The sequence below is a fragment of the Neolamprologus multifasciatus genome, chromosome 6 (assembly GCF_963576455.1).
Source record: "Neolamprologus multifasciatus chromosome 6, fNeoMul1.2, whole genome shotgun sequence".
NCBI lineage: Eukaryota > Metazoa > Chordata > Actinopteri > Cichliformes > Cichlidae > Neolamprologus > Neolamprologus multifasciatus.
Window position 1 is genome coordinate 37,560,804 of NC_140444.1, and position 11,626 is coordinate 37,572,429.

The window sequence follows — 11,626 nt, forward strand, 5'->3', positions numbered from 1 at the left end:
CTTCCACATTAAAAGGAGCCAGTTGAGGTAGTTCCTACATCTGATTAGGAGTTTAGGTGTTCTGGGCGTGTCCGACTGGAAGGAGGCCCCACCTGAAGTCCAACACACCGAAGCTCTACGAGGAGGAAATGGGGATGGCGAGGATTGGTGAGTGTTACAGCCAAGATCCTGGACAAAACACGGCATATCCACGAGTGTATCAGGAATATGCCCCCCTCCCAGAGTGCCTCAGGCAGCTGAGGACTACTACTGCTACTGTAATAATGAATAAGACAAGGAACTGTCATGGATGACCGAGCCCATGCATGTGATGCACCATGACAGATACAGGAAGTGGATGGCAACAAGGAAGTGGCTATAAAGGCCAAGCACAGAGGCGCTGATCATGGCAGACAGAACCCAAGCTGCAGGCTGTGCAAAAGTGCCTTGGAAACTATCTAATACATAGCAGCAGGATGTAAGAGGCATGCTAGCACAGTGTACACTCAGAAGTTGCTGGGACAGTGTGCAGGAACATCTGTGCTCATGTGGACTTGAAGTCCCAGTGGGAGACACCTCAGAAGCATTTGACTCTTTGACTCTTCTCTTGCTTACTCACTGAGCAGTGTACATTACTCGGAGCTGAGGGTGTGAAAGGCAAAAACAATATTTATTTGAGATTGTCCTTCCTTGCACACAGATTTATTCTTGCATTGTAGGACGGGATTGTCTGATGGGGTAGATGGGAAAGACCAGACCTTACTATTGCCAAAAAGTTCACATTTTGATGTTGTAAATCAAAAACAAGTATAAATGTTGTACAATGGAAGAACCTTCTTATAGATCGTAGGTCTGCAAAAAAATGTCTGCCTCCTTTCACATGAAAACCCTGTGAATTTAACCACATCAGAAATGAGAATGATTGATGTGATTATAAACATCCACATCAATCATTTCAATCAAGGTTTAAGAGAATGGAAAAGAGGAAAAAAGTTATTTTCTTTGTTGAAAGTCTGTCTTTGTATTGTATGTGGTGTGTGTGTGTGTGTGTGTGTGTGTGTGTACATGTTGAGACATCTTTGTGAGGGGACAGAAAAAATTGGCATGCTACTATAGTTGTGCGGACCAACAGCCCTTAAGGGGACAAGATGTCCATCCCCACGAGCCTGAAGACAGTTTTGAGGCTCAAAGTGTGGTTTCGTTATCAGGGTTAATAGTTATGGTTGGGTTTAGGCTGATGGTTGAGGTTAGGCATTGTCAATGAAATGTCCCCACTGAGATATGAAAACGAATGCGTGTGTTAGCGATGGCCCGCTTGAAGCTGACGCTCCGGTGCGTGTCACAAAAATGAACACACTGCATCAGAAGCGCTGTGTCGAAGCTTGATTCGTTTGGCCAGAGTCACGTGATCAGTGACGTCCGACGCTTCGTTTAGAGCCTAACTGCTCCGGTGTCTGATGGTTTATAAGGAAGTGAATCATTCGCGGGATTTGTGTTTTGATGGTGACAGATAGCGAACCACTGATGTTTCTACTGAGAGATTTGGAGCCAGCGAGGAATATGTTACAGAGGTTACAGTTCATCTGCCTCATTTTAAACCGACGGAACGTTTTGAATGAGGAAGTGAGAGCTTCCGCTTACTCATCCTTCCAAAGCTCCTTCCGGTTCCTGCCGCCGCGCGGTGAGCGAGCACAGATGTGCACATGTTTAAACCCGGCCGAGAGTCACAAACACTGATCCATGTTTAATGTAGTCATGTTGGACTACACACCTATGCTGCTTCACTTAGACTGTGATTATTTTAAAATGGTCTTCTGGCCGTAAACGCTTCAAATTTGCTTTATTTTGAAAGGCCTTAACCGGAAGTATGTGTTTATTCCACGCAACTTCACGTTTCCGGTTTGCGCTAACTGTACATCCGCTGCAGGGCTTGGAACAAGGCTGTCGTTTGAATTAGTGTCCGTGTGGTACTTGCTGAATCCCAATATGAACACGGTCCTGTCGAGAGCTAACTCGCTGTTTGCCTTCTCCCTGAGCGTCATGGCGGCTCTGACTTTCGGCTGCTTCATCACCACAGCGTTTAAAGACAGGAGAGTTCCCGTGGACATCCACGTCTCTAAAGTCATGCTGTAAGTCTCTGCTTTCAACAGCTGTCTATCGTGTCTTTGTTCCGTGTAGCGGAGGCTGCTGGCTGGTTTACATGCCGCTCTGTGGCCTGCGGTCCTGAGCCTGGACAGCATCCTCAGCCTCGGGATACTCACTGTGCCAGGAAGGGATGCAGAGCGGTAGTTCAGAGCTGTGGTACAGTACAGAGCTGTACAGATCTGTACTATAGTACACAGCTGTGGTACAGATCTGTACAGAGCTGTACTGTACACATATCTGTAGTACAGAGGTAAACACAGAAGCATTTAGGGTCATGTGAGGAACAGCAGTCGTTTCCTTCACCTTTGCATGCCTCCGTCCCAACGTTTGTAACTTCTCTCTCTCACACAGGAAGAACGTTGATGACTTCACTGGACCCCGAGAACGAAGTGACCTGGGTTTCATCACCTTTGACCTTTCAGCTGATATCCTTCCTGTTAAAGCATTGCTGTGTTTGATCTTTTCTTCTTGCCATGTGTTGCAGCTGCTTCAGATAATCTTTGCAATAAGAGTGCACTGTGTGGCTGCTCATGATTGTGCATTCATTCAGTTCTCTGTAGACTTGTCGTCTTCTTTAAAAACGACATCCTGAGACCAAAGAACAGTTTGAAGCAGCTGTGTGTGTTGGGCGTTACTAAATGAATGCCAGCAGGTCTGACAGATTCCAGCCAAAGGCTTGTAATTATACAGTCATTACACTGATTAAACCAAAATAACCCTGCACGCTCTCTGCTGAATCATTCACATTTGAGTTCAAGTCGCGTTACACCAGATTATCCCTGGTTACCATGGCGATGTACACCATTGTTTTAGGCACTGACAATGCAGTGAAGATGCTCGGATTCATTTTTGTTTTCCTGTCTCGGTTCTGTTGATGGTCCTTAACTTTTCCTACATTTGCAGCCAATTTTTGATTGGAACGTGAAGCAGCTGTTTCTCTATCTGTCTGCTGAGTATGGCACAAAGAGCAATGTAAGTCCTAATGCACACACACGGCCACCTTTCAGTAAGAAGCAGGCAAGAAGCACGCTACATATGCTCATCAGAGCATCACATTGTGTCTGTGCGCAGGTCTGATGTGTGAATGCACGCCAGCACTCTGATGGATCACTTTAAGCATTCAGTCACTCGTCTTCATCATCATCACGTTGTTATGAGAATGCTGAACATGAGGCTTTTTGCACAAGTCAGTGACAGCGGTCCATACAGATCACCGACGGTGGTTTCAGGGCGCGCAAAATTTCTAAATCCCTGGTAGCCCCTCAGGCAGGGACTCTTCAGTTTTTGGTAGCCCAAAATAAATTTAAGTAGCCCGAATTAAAAAAAGAGCAATTTTTTGATTGATGTTTTGTTTCCTTTACAATATTATACATTAAAGTATAATATTGTAAAGGAAACAAAACATTAATCAAAAAATAGTTGAAACACAAATTACAACATTGTATAAAAATTACAATCATCAACTCAAATATTTGGTTCTAATTGAACAGAAATCTCTATGAACTTGTAAGAACTGTGAACATGAATCAGTCTGTGTCAGATCCTCAATCTGAAATTTCCACTGAAGTCACGGGTAAGAGGCAAGTGGAACCAAGATCGAGGCCATTTGCTTTTTGAAGTTTGCAAAGACTGCTACATTGTGCCAGTGTTAGTTCACTCTTTGCAACATAGTAGCTGTTCTAAACAGATTTTCAGGTTTATTTTTAGTTTGTTATTTGCAATTGGTGTTTGTTCTGGGAAAGATATTGCAGACTGAGCAATAATGCATTTCCTGCATTTCTCATGGATTCCAATGGGGGCATTTCTTAAAATGACTGGTCCCAGTAACAAAGGTCGACTCAGAAATCGAGGGAAAACCAACAACACACCCGAACATTATGTTATTTACACGGGTGCACATAAGTGGTCCGCAGGTGCACATTCGCTGTCAAAATAAAAGACACCAGATAAGAAGTTGCAGCGCGCGTTTGCGTCCATATAAAAGGCTGTTTTTGTCCACTAGAGTGGGATTTTCACGGCACATTCTGCACCACATCTCTGTGCGTTCACCATTTGTTTGAAGCCAGCTCACCTCCTGCAACCACTTTTCCGAGAAAACGCGCTTCTTTTGTGGTTCGGACTCCTGACATTTCTTTGGAGGTGGAGGAACATCACAGTAATTGCTTAAAGGAGCTTCTTCGACATCTTTAAGAGTTCTATACAAATGTCTGTCCTCCTCCAGAAAATCTTATGTACGCAAACACGCGTTGCAACTTCTTATCTTGTGCGCGTTTTTTATTTTGACAGCGAATGCGCACCTGCGGACCACTTATGTGCAGCCCTGGTTATTTAGCTCGTCATATTGCAGCCACAGAAATTCTTTTGTCCATGAAACCATAAAGCTGCACTTTCTTTTTGCCTTATAGTCTGATTTGTCATAACTTTTCCGTTTTGTGGTAAGCTTTTCTTTGGCTGTCACTTCTTCACCCTGACCTGTCTTATTTGGCTCAGCAGGACTAAAATATATATCCTGCTGCTTTTACACACACACTCACGTAACGCTCAGCGATTCTCTGCGCGATCAACCTCTCACATGTTTAAGCTGCGGGAGATTTAACTTGTCATGTTTACATAGTAAGCTAACGATTGATAAGACCATGTCAGAGGAATTGGTGCTCATATTATCATCACTCACCAATCAGTGCTGTCACTCTCTATACACAGTTCCTGCGATTGCAAAGTGAAAGCAAAAAACAAGCACAAATTCAAACGATTTCAATATGTCACATATTGACAGTGGCTCACCGATGCCAATGACATACAGTGGGGCAAAAAAGTATTTAGTCAGCCACCGATTGTGCAAGTTCCCCCACTTAAAATGATGACAGAGGTCAGTAATTTGCACCAGAGGTACACTTCAACTGTGAGAGACAGAATGTGAAAAAAAAATCCATGAATTCACATGGTAGGATTTGTAAAGAATTTATTCGTAAATCAGGGTGGAAAATAAGTATTTGGTCAATAACAAAAATACAACTCAATACTTTGTAACATAACCTTTGTTGGCAATAACAGAGGTCAAACGTTTACTATAGGTCTTTACCAGGTTTGCACACACAGTAGCTGGTATTTTGGCCCATTCCTCCATGCAGATCTTCTCAAGAGCAGTGATGTTTTGGGGCTGTCGCCGAGCAACACGGACTTTCAACTCCCGCCACAGATTTTCTATGGGGTTGAGGTCTGGAGACTGGCTAGGCCACTCCAGGACTTTCAAATGCTTCTTACGAAGCCACTCCACAGAAGGAGGTTTTGGCGCAAAATCTCACGATACTTGGCCCCATTCATTCTGTCCTTAACACGGATCAGTCGTCCTGTCCCCTTGGCAGAAAAACAGCCCCATAGCATGATGTTTCCACCCCCATGCTTCACAGTAGGTATGGTGTTCTTGGGATGCAACTCAGTATTCTTCTTCCTCCAAACACGACGAGTTGAGTTTATACCAAAAGGTTCTACTTTGGTTTCATCTGACCACATGACATTCTCCCAATCCTCTGCTGTATCATCCATGTGCTCTCTGGCAAACTTCAGACGGGCCTGGACATGCACTGGCTTCAGCAGCGGAACACGTCTGGCACTGCGGGATTTGATTCCCTGCCGTTGTAGTGTGTTACTGATGGTGACCTTTGTTACTTTGGTCCCAGCTCTCTGCAGGTCATTCACCAGGTCCCCCCGTGTGGTTCTGGGATCTTTGCTCACCGTTCTCATGATCATTTTGACCCCACGGGATGAGATCTTGCGTGGAGCCCCAGATCGAGGGAGATTATCAGTGGTCTTGTATGTCTTCCATTTTCTGATGATTGCTCCCACAGTTGATTTTTTCACACCAAGCTGCTTGCCTATTGTAGATTCACTCTTCCCAGTCTGGTGCATGTCTACAATTCTTTTCCTGGTGTCCTTCGAAAGCTCTTTGGTCTTGGCCATGGCGGAGTTTGGAGTCTGACTGGTTGAGGCTGTGGACAGGTGTCTTTTATACAGATGATGAGGTCAAACAGGTGCCATCCATACAGGTAACGAGTGGGGGACAGAAAAGCTTCTTACAGAAGACGTTACAGGTCTGTGAGAGCCAGGGATTTTCCTTGTTTGAGGTGACCAAATACTTATTTTCCACCCTGATTTACGAATAAATTCTTTACAAATCCTACCATGTGAATTCATGGATTTTTTTTTCACATTCTGTCTCTCACAGTTGAAGTGTACCTCTGGTGCAAATTACTGACCTCTGTCATCATTTTAAGTGGGGGAACTTGCACAATCGGTGGCTGACTAAATACTTTTTTGCCCCACTGTAATTACCCAGCTACATTTCCGAAAGAATGCAAAAGCATTGACATATATTTTTCCTTCCTACGATAGGCCGACGGGCAGGGCAGAGATAGATTTTGGTAGCCCGACTGGAAAAATCGCTAGCCCCGGGATGTCAGGCTAGCGATTTTGCGAGCCCTGAGTTTGATACGTAACAGTGAGCAAGAGAGCACGTGAAAGGTGTTTGCAGAGTGTGTGTGTAACAACATCAGTAGTTCATCTAATCAGAGACAGGATTAGGATGAGCCCAAGTCTGCCAGCTGTTTCCAGAAGTTCCCTGAAGGTGTGTAACTGCAAACAGCAGCAGGATCTGTGTGTAAGCGTGTGTGTGCAGCTCAGTCTCCTAACAACTGTAATAGGATCGGCTGGTGTGTCTGTAACAGTGTAACCACAACATTGTCATATGTCAGTGGAAATTTGTGACTGTATCAATCAATCTTTATTTATAAAGCACTTTTCATACAAAGATGTAGCACAAAGTGCTTTACATGGTTAGCTGTAGCTGTGAGCAACACTGTAAAGACATTCAGTTAAATGAGACTTTGATTCAGTGATTCAGAGGAGATTCAGCATTCATCTCACAGGCTGCTTTATGTCCTCGTACATGCATGAGAGAAAGTGACCCTAACAATCATCATCGTGCTCGTTAACTACAGGCTACATTCACACAAAGGACATTTTAGCCCGGAGGAGGCGGGGATCTAACCACCAGCCTTCTGATTGGTAGATGAACCGCTGCCTGACCATGGATGGAGGTCCTGCAGTATAATTAATCTGTGTGTGTGTGTGTGTGTCAGTCTCTGAACCAGGTCGTCCTGTGGGATAAGATCGTTCTTCGAGGTGAGAACACCAAGCTGAACCTCAGAGACATGAAGTCCAAGTACTTCTTCTTCGACGATGGAAACGGACTGAGGTGAGATACCAGATGTTCTGCACTACTAAAATCAATAACATCCACCAGCAACTCAGTTCAAATGTATCTACGTCCTCTCCAGAACCTTTTCTCTATTTTGAGCTGTTTCCCACTCTTCATCTTCCTGATTTATCTGATATTTCTGAGTTTATTTGTAGATCAAAGCCTGCCACGTGTCATCTTGACCCCATGCCCACAGGGCTTGTGAAATCCTGCCTCTCTTCTTTACTCCCACTCATCTCTGCTATATTTACTCTTCACTCACCACCGGTATCGTTCCCTCCTTATTGAAGACTGCTCTAGTCACTCCTATACTGAAAATACCTTCTTTAGAGCCTAACAACTTTAACAACCTCCGTCTGCTTTCTAACCTGCCCTTTGTCTCTAAAATACTCAAAAAAGTGGTTTCAGCTCAACTTCATTCACACCTGGTTAATAATAACATCTACGAGAGATTTCAGTCTGGTTTTCGTTCATGTCACAGCACAGAAACTGCTTTACTTAAAGTCACTAACGATCTTCTAATCGGAGCTGACTCTGGTCTTGTCACCATTCTCGTCCTTTTGGATCTGAGCTCAGCCTTCAGTGATGTTTCGGTCGCGAACGAAACGGCTCTTAGAGCCGGATCTTTGACGTGAACGACACGAGCCGGCTCCTTATTGCGAGCCGTGGGTTGTTTTTTCTCTCTCTCTCTCTCGCACTTTTTTCTGCTTCACTCCGCACGAGCCTTGTGCTTTACGCTGGGCAGAGGGGGGAGGGGCGGTAGTTACGCAGTAGCACAGGAACAGAGCGGGAGGGAGAGAGAGAGAGAGAGAGCCAGGGACAACAATGTCACATTAGAAAGGTAAAGTAATCATCCACAACTATTTTCAGTTGCAGATGATAAAGGATTCAGAAAGTTTATTCATGCGGGTCCATATGACAGAGAATATGCATCTTCTTTTTGTTTTGATATTTTAATTTATATTTAATTGTGTTGTGGTTTGCAGTGTTTTGTGTTGTTTCATTTTAAATTTGTTTAAAAGGAAAAAGCTGAAAATGTAAATAGTCTTTTTAGTGAGCCGAGCCGAAAGAGCCGGTTCTCTAAAAAGAGCCGGAAATCCCATCACTATCCGCCTCGACACATCTCTCACTCTGTACTTCTAAGCAGACTCTCCTCTCTCGGCATCTCTGACACACCCCTCGCCTGGTTTCAATCATATCTCCTCAAACCGCTCCCGATTTATTCAACTATCAACTCGTTATTCAACTCGTCTATTCCCTGTCACCTCTGGTGTACCCCAAGGCTCAGTTTTAGGCCCTCTTCTCTTTATAATATACATCCTCCTTGCTGATGACACCCGTGTATCTCTCTTGCAGACCTGATTCCTCCCTCCCACCTTCCTCCCTCACAGAATGTCTATCCGAGTTAAAATCCTGGTTTCCCTCTAATTTTCTGAAGCTCAATGAGGATAAAACTGAGATCCTCCTTATTGGCACCAAATCCAACCTTTTGAAGGTGAACCATTTCTCACTCACCATCGATAACTCCACAGTTTTCCCTTCTCCTCAGGTTAAGAGCCTTGGTGTCATCCTAGACAGTTCACTTTCCTATAAATCTCACATCAGTAATCTCACCCGTTCTGCCTACTTCCATCTACGTAACATTAACAGATTGCTTCCTTCTCTTTCCACCCAGTCTACGTCCATTCTTGTCTGCAGTCTTGTTACCTCCCGTATTGACTACAGCAACTCTCTTGCATGGTCTCCCCCAAAAATCCCTCCATAAGCTTCAGCTGGTTCAAAGCTCTGCTGCCCGCCCTATCACCAGATCCCCTCCTACCAGCACATCACTCCTGTTCTTCAGGAACTTCACTGGCTCCCTGTGAAATTCTGGATAATATTCAAACTTCTTCTGCTCACCTTCAAGGCCATTCATAACCTCGCTCCTCCTTACCTTTCTGACCTGTTAAGCACCACCTGTTCTGCCCGCTCACTTCGTTCTTCTTCTATCCAGCTTTCTGTGCCTTCTTTCCGCCTCACCACCATGGGAAGCAGAGCTTTCAGCTGCTCTGCCCCCAGATATAACAAACACTGGTTCTCCCCCAGTTTAAATCCCAACTCTAAACCCATCTGTTCAAATCTGCATGTCCACTGTGAACCCACTGTTTGTTTTTATCTTGTGCTTTTGTGTCATTGTTCTATCATGTGTTTTTATCTATTGTACAGTGTCCTCGGGTGTCTTGAAAGGCGCTTTATAAATAAAATTTATTATTATTATTAACTGTTCATTACACTGGCCTCTATTTGTCTCTCTGAGCACAATTGTAACCAGTGTTTCCTGATGCTAAACACGTCATCATATCACTTAGTCTTTGGTAGTAGGTGGGCCTCATTAAATACCAACAGGGGTTAGGGGGCCAGGTCTGCTTGTTCTCGGCTCCACACGGTCACAAAGAGCAGGCCTGAACCTCCGATGACACGTTCATCACTCAGACCTAAGTGGACTCACGGACTCTGTCCTCGTTAGCTGCAGCTGTACCATCAGAGGAGATCCAGCATTAAACCATCAGCATTGAGCTCTGAAGACATGAACATTAACGGGCTTAGATCTTAGGACCTGTTCCTCATCTTTCTCCTGAATGTTCTGGTTGGGAATGTGAGCCCATACTTACTTTAACTTGGACTTCCATTCATGTTTTCCTGCCACCTTCAGCGGACACACACAGTCCCTCACACATGTTCTTTTATGATAAAGCAGGGCTGGATACGGCGACCCTCAGTCCTCCCTTACTTACTAATAGGCCTCAGCTGCTGGGGGATTCCCATGATGCACTGCTTCTTCTTCACTCACTATGTGTTAATACATCTCTGCATTTAATCCGTAGTTATTATTAATCTCTGGCTCTCGTCCACAGCGTGACTTTGTTCTGTCTTCCTTCTCTCACTCACAGCAGATGGCCCCGCCCCTCCCCGAGCCTGATTCTGTCAGAGGTTTCTTCCTGTTAAAAGGGAGTTTTTCCTTCCTACTGTCACCAAAGGGCTTGCTCATAGGGGCTCATATGATTGTTGTTGTTTTTCTGTATTATTGTAGAGTCTTTAACTTGTAATATAAAGCACGTTGAGGCGACAGCTGTGATGTTGTTTGGCACTAAATAAATAAAACTGAACTGAATCAAAGGTAGCGTTTAGCAGCAATGGCTCATAATAAAGCTGTAATGTTGGAGCTTTAAGAAAAAACATTTGAACCCAAAATGTTACAGACGGTAGGACTGATCATGTTTAAAGTCCCTGACTGATGTAGAGACAGATCTACCAGCTAGTGATGGAAACTGTCTCAGAGTCGAGTCCCAGTCTTGAGTTTAGAAAAATGATACGTATGAAACTTGAAACATCCTGAGTATTCTGACAAGGAGCTTTATGTTTCCCATAATGCAGTTCAGTTTTCCCGGAGCCTTTGTCGGCTCTTATTTCACATGCTCTTCACACACGTTGAACATGATTGGCTGATTGTCATTGTTTCTCGTCGTCAGGGCCAATAAGAACATCACCCTGACATTGTCCTGGAATGTAGTTCCCAACGCTGGAATCCTGCCCCTGGTGGCTGGAAGTGGACACGTCAGCATACCTTTCCCAGAGACCTACGAGACCACCAAGAGCTATTAGAGATGCACACACCCAGCATTGACCGCTGAAACGAGATGTAACTGTTTTTGGTTTGTAATAAAAGTTGAAGTTGGACCGTGTGTGTTTGTGAAGAACTCTTCTGTGTTCTGACGAGAAAACAGTGTCAGCATCCGTGTGTTCATGTACCTCCGTCTGGTCTGAGGGAGCAGCTCTGGCTCATACAGTGGATGTGTGTATTTAAAGCTGCTAGCTCATAGCCGACTCGTTAGCACCATGGCTACTTCACCTGTCCCTCCTGCACTTTCCTGCTCATTGTGTCAGATGTGTAGTTACTCCTCGGCCTCCTTTAGCAGTAATGATATCTGTAACAAATGTAGCATATTTGCAGCTCTGGAGGCCAGGATTACTGAACTGGAGACTCGGCTTCGCACCCGTCATTCACCTGTAGCTAGCCAGGCCCCTGTAGCTGGTGCAGCCGAAGATAGCGTAGGCCCCGCTAGCTGTTCCCCGGCAGATCCCAAGCAGCTGGGGAAAGAGGGCGGCTGGGTGACGGTGAGGAGGAAGCATAGTCCTAAACAGAAGCCCCAGGTACACCACCAACCCGTTCATTTGTCTAACCGTTTTTCCCCACTCGGTGACACA

At 44.8% G+C, this 11,626-nt stretch overlaps 1 protein-coding gene across 1 annotated transcript; it reads left to right on the forward strand.

Annotated features, from left to right (window-relative positions):
• The first annotated feature begins 1,856 nt into the window (after positions 1-1,856).
• Positions 1,857-11,103, forward strand: spcs3 (signal peptidase complex subunit 3). Its single transcript, XM_085164091.1, has 5 exons — positions 1,857-2,108; positions 2,476-2,549; positions 3,020-3,096; positions 7,263-7,378; positions 10,891-11,103. The coding sequence occupies exons 1-5, from the start codon at positions 1,966-1,968 to the stop codon at positions 11,021-11,023; spliced, it is 543 nt and encodes a 180-aa protein (XP_085020217.1). The 5' UTR covers positions 1,857-1,965; the 3' UTR covers positions 11,024-11,103.
• The last annotated feature ends 523 nt before the right edge of the window (positions 11,104-11,626 follow it).

What these genes read in the sequence shown, in the direction of transcription:
- spcs3 (XM_085164091.1), top strand. Translation starts at nt 1,966, where the DNA reads ATGAACACGGTCCTGTCGAGAGCTAACTCGCTGTTTGCCTTCTCCCTG. An exon ending in CACGTCTCTAAAGTCATGCT is followed by an intron (nt 2,109 to 2,475) that starts GTAAGTCTCTGC and finishes TCTCTCACACAG; the next exon opens with GAAGAACGTTGATGACTTCA. An exon ending in AGTATGGCACAAAGAGCAAT is followed by an intron (nt 3,097 to 7,262) that starts GTAAGTCCTAAT and finishes TGTGTGTGTCAG; the next exon opens with TCTCTGAACCAGGTCGTCCT.